Source organism: Helianthus annuus, chromosome 10 (genome assembly GCF_002127325.2).
Source record: "Helianthus annuus cultivar XRQ/B chromosome 10, HanXRQr2.0-SUNRISE, whole genome shotgun sequence".
In the NCBI taxonomy this organism is placed as follows: Eukaryota; Viridiplantae; Streptophyta; class Magnoliopsida; order Asterales; family Asteraceae; genus Helianthus; species Helianthus annuus.
In genome coordinates this window covers 96,582,083-96,587,099 of record NC_035442.2, presented here as the reverse complement: position 1 = coordinate 96,587,099, position 5,017 = coordinate 96,582,083, and the positions used below count along the sequence as shown (strand labels likewise).

The 5,017-nt window shown below is 45.9% G+C and overlaps 1 protein-coding gene across 1 annotated transcript; it reads right to left on the bottom strand.

Moving 5' to 3' along the window:
* Positions 1-1,381: 1,381 nt before the first annotated feature.
* LOC110882192 (N66 matrix protein-like) lies at positions 1,382-1,987 on the bottom strand. Its single transcript, XM_022130273.1, has one exon. It carries the CDS (start codon positions 1,985-1,987, stop codon positions 1,382-1,384), a length of 606 nt encoding a protein of 201 aa, XP_021985965.1.
* Between the last annotated feature and the right edge of the window lie 3,030 nt (positions 1,988-5,017).

Here is a 5,017-nt window from a genome sequence, read left to right as displayed (position 1 = left end):
ATCTGCGGTAATAACCGGCCAAACCTAGGAACTGACGGATCTTGGTTGGCGTCTTCGGAGTCTCCCAATTCTTGATCGCCTCGATCTTTGTGGGATCCACATGAATTCCATCTTTGTTAACCACGTGACCAAGGAACTGAACTTCATGCAACCAGAACTCGCACTTTGAGAACTTCGCGTACAATTTCTCTTCCTTGAGCAGCTCTAAAATAGCTCTTAGGTGCTGCTCGTGCTCTTCCTTTGTCTTTGAATAAATCAAAATATCGTCGATAAACACAATCACGAATTTATCGAGATATGGCTTGCAGACTCTATTCATCAAATCCATAAATACTGTTGGCGTGTTTGTCAAACCAAACGGCATAACCAGGAACTCGTAATGTTTATATCGAGTTCTGAAGGCAGTCTTTGGAATACTTTCCTCTTGAGTTCTCAACTGGTGATAACCTGATCGAAGATCGATCTTGGAGTAAAAACTCGAACCTTGTAGTTGATCAAACAGGTCATCAATCCTTGGCAAAGGATACCGATTCTTAATGGTCAACTTGTTAAGCTCTCGGTAGTCGATGCACATGCGGAAACTACCGTCCTTCTTCTTAACAAACAACACTGGAGCTCCCCAAGGCGAGAAGCTTGGTCTGATAAATCCCTTGTCCAATAGCTCCTGAAGTTGCGTTGACAGCTCTTGCATTTCTGAAGGTGCAAGTCGGTAAGGTGCCTTGGCTACAGGCGCGGCGCCTGGAACTAAGTCAATGTAGAATTCGACTTGTCACTGCGGCGGCAATCCTGGCAAGTCTTCGGGAAAGACTTCAGGATATTCCTTCACAACTGGGATGTCTTCTAACTTTGGCTCAGCGGCTTCTTTGTCCACAATGTGTGCCAAGAAGGAAACACATCCTTTCTGCAAACACTTTCGAGCCTTCAAACAACTGATGATCCTTGGGGGCGTATCGTGCTTCTCTCCATGCACTACAATTGTCTCTCCATTCGCCATCGGAATGCGAATGATCTTCTCGTGACATACGATCTTTGCGCGGTTGCTTGACAACCAATCCATTCTGACTACCATGTCGAAGCTTCCCAACTTGACTGGTAGAAGATCAAGCGTAAACTCGTACTCTGCCAGTTCAATCACGCAACCTCTAATGACTTCATTCGCTTCTACTAGCTTTCCATTAGCTAGCTCTATCGAGTACGGAATATCTAGCTTACTAGCTACCAACCCAAGCATATTCTTAAATTCTAGGGATATAAAACTATAATCGGCACCAGTATCAAACAGTATAGATGCAAAGCGTTGGTTGATAGGGAACGTACCAGTAACTACGTTCGGATCCTGGCGAGCTTCCCTAGCTCCGATGTTAAAAACCCTTACTTGAGCTTAGTTGATTTTCGGGCATTCACGCTTGTAATGCCCCACATCTCCATAGTTAAAACAACCTGGTCCCCGACCATTACCATTCCCATTACCACCCTGGTTGTTGTTCGCTCCATGATTTCCACTACCAGCTCGATTACCGTTACCGCCATTTCCTCCTTGATGGCGGTTTCCATACCCATTGCCACCACGGTTGTTGTTTCCATTACCATAACCTCTCTGACCACCACGACCAGTACCAACCCACCACGTCTCCTTCGAATGGCCAACCTTTCCACACGACTCGCATTTTCCAGCTCGGCATCGTCCATTGTGATGCAACTGACACGCATCGCATTTGGGCAAGGTGCCCATATACCCTTTTCCTTTGTTTTCAGCACCAATTTTGATCTTGGCTGGTGCGTTTGCCTCTTCCTTCTTGTTAGTACTGCTAGTACCCTTCTTAAAATTTGAGAACTTCCTTTTGTTCTCACCTGATGACTCAATGTGAGTGTCCCTCTTCTTCTGGTCAGAGATCGAGAACTTGTTCAACCTGATTGCCTCTTTAGTTAGTGCCACACTTAGATCAATAGCCTCAGTGATTGTTGGAGGCTTGGATGTTGTTACCATGCTCATGATTTGGGGTGCCAATCCCCAAATGAAACGCTCGACGCGCTTGAACTCCGGCTTAACCATGTATGGAACGACGCGAGATAAGTTGTGAAAGCTCTGCACATATTCAGCAATCTTCGGACCATCCATCTTGAGGTTCCAGAACTCAGTCTCCAAATTTTGAATCTCAGCCCTTGAGCAGTACTTCTTTCGCATGAGTTCCTTCATTTCATCCCATGACATGGCATAAGCAGCCTCTTCTCCCAAGGTCTGGACTTGGAGATTCCACCAGGATAACGCTCTGTCTAAGAACAATCCAGAGATGTAGGTGACCTGGTGCTCCGGCGCACGCTTGCTCATTCTCAACACGGAATCGGTCTTTTCCGCCTATCTGACGAAAGCTACAGCACCCCCGGTGCCATCGAAATTCAGAGGCTTACAGTCTAGGAACTGCTTATAGGTACGACCTGTACAAGCAACATCATTCACATAAAGCATTAGCGAATCACACACAGAATATCCAAATGTAACGTAATATGTCTTTTAGTGACTTAAACATTACCATGAGGTGGGTTGTTTCCTGAGGTACCCCCGCTATGTTCAGAGCGCAGGGCCTCGTGCTGTGCTATCGCTTGTGGAATCCGTTCTTGTAACTCAGCCTCTGTTGTGGGCAAACGAGTTTCTCTTCGTGGAGGCATCTTCTAAAAGAAGATCGCATCGGTCAGGTCATAGTAAGTATAGTAAGTACATGGCATGCACACGTAATAATATTTATCAAAGCAAGTAAACACATAACATCCCAATCATAACGTAAACAAGTAATTCAACAATGTATGTAATGAGAATGTTGCGATTGAGCTTTCATATATCAATGACCACAAATACAGTTTTACAAGTTCCACAATGTACCATACATCAAAAGGGACTACAGGGTCACATCACCCTTGTCCAAATCGTCTATCAAACTACTACAGTCAAAGGTCAAAAGTGGTCTTCAAAAGGCTGTGCAATCTGGGCTCAATAGCTACACTCTCACAAAAAGTATGCTACCTGCATAAAACCAAAAACTGCTATGCTGATGGTGCAGGAGGAGGAGGTGGAGGAACAAAAAGCAAACTGCGCACATGCGCTAACTCCTCCTCAAGAGCATGAACGATACGCAGCAGGTAACTAATCTGCTGCTCCATAGTAAGAAAACGGACGTCAAAATCTGGGTATAGCAGAAGAAGAGCGGGTGGAGTCGCGAATGGTGACGGACCAATGCAAGGTGGAGGACGTGGAATCCTCTCTAACTCCATGACTCTATGGCACAACAACTCCTGCTGGAGCTGTAATGACAAAAGCAGATCATCCCTCGTGTAACCAGTGTAATGTGAAGGATGGTATGGGTTAGAAACAGGCATCGTGTTGGGCGGAAACCAAATAAGTGGCTCGCCCGATGGTGCAGAAGCAAAAGGAGGAGTATGTGTAAACTGTGGCATAAAAGGAAAGGTTGCTGACACAGGAGGAATATGACTGGGTTGCTGACTCGATGGACCTTCCCCTGGACGGGGTGGAGGGATACCCTGTAAGAATGTGATCGGCAGATCGGTGCGGTGTATATCTGACACATGTGGGTGAAACGGGGCGATATCAACAGGTGCATGGGTGGGTGCAGGTGGGGGAGTAACAGGCCTAACGAAAGGAGGCAAGTCATCATCGTCCTCTATCCACCCATTGCAGGTGAATGCATAACGGGGATCTATCTGGGCAACAAAAGGAGCATGGTTAACAGGTGCAGGGATCGGGTCAGGTAAATGTGGTGCAACAACAGGTATGTCAACAGGTACAGGGTCGTGCTCAGGCAGGGGATCGGGAGCAAGTATAGGCTTGGGTGCAAGCATAGGCTCAGGGTCGGCTGGAGCCAGCTCAAGATCAGCGGGTATCGGCTCAAGATCAACGAGTACATCAAAAAGCTGATCGTCAGGAATGAAGTCAATCTCATGCTCAGGATCCAAGTCAGGATCAAACTCATCATCAAACTCAAAGTCCTGTGGAGGAACAGGTGCGGCAGACATAGCTGTGTCAAAATCAGAATCGGTGGGTAACGCTGCAATCCCAGTGCGTGCAAAGTAGTAGATGACACAAACTCGAATGAATCAGGACCAGAATGGTCAGATGAAATCTCAATGATCGGAATCTCAATAAGCAGAACAACAATGACATCGTCGACTGGAGCTCCATCACCCTGGGCCTCCTCAGGGGGACCCTCATTAAAAAGATTGATATCATCGTCAGACAAAGCATCCAAGGGCAAATCCTCGAGAGGAAACGCAGGAAGGGGTAAAGGAGCCGGGATCGGAACAAGAAATGGACCCCCGTCAGGTAAACCATCAGCTAGCGGTATATCATCGCCAAAATCCAGCAAAGCAAAAGGCTGAAAGACATCATCATCGCTACTCTCAGTGTCGGATGTGAAAACCTCAGGGTCTGGGACAATCTCATCGTCCGAAACTATGGCCATAGGGTCTATGGTATCTGACAGCTCACTCTCAGATGAGGACATGGTGTCTGTAACAAAACAATCACAACATATGCACATATATCAACAATCATCAAATAAGCATGTAAGTGGTAACAATGTAAGCATGTATTCATCCTAGTCTTCTCGGACTATCCCACCCAGTCTCCCAGACTAAACCTTCCCAGTTTCTCAAACTGAACTTCCTAGTCTCTCAGACTAACTCCCCAGTTTCTCGAACTGAACTACCCAGTCTCTCATACTAACTTCCCAGTTTCTCAAACTGGACAATATCCTTGATATATGATTTGTGCCTTTTTGTTTGTAAAAATGTTTGTTCCCTAGATCTGGACGCTTTATGTATGTAATGTAAATATGTTTGAAAACATTTTCATGGGAGCCCTAATGATCGTAGTCTAGACTCAAGAAAGAATCCTAGTTCGCTACGATCGAAGCTCTGATACCAAGTTGTCACACCCTGACTTTTGCGGAAGCGTGATTATTGGTGTGACTTTCTTAATACCATAGCATTGAATCATAACAACGCT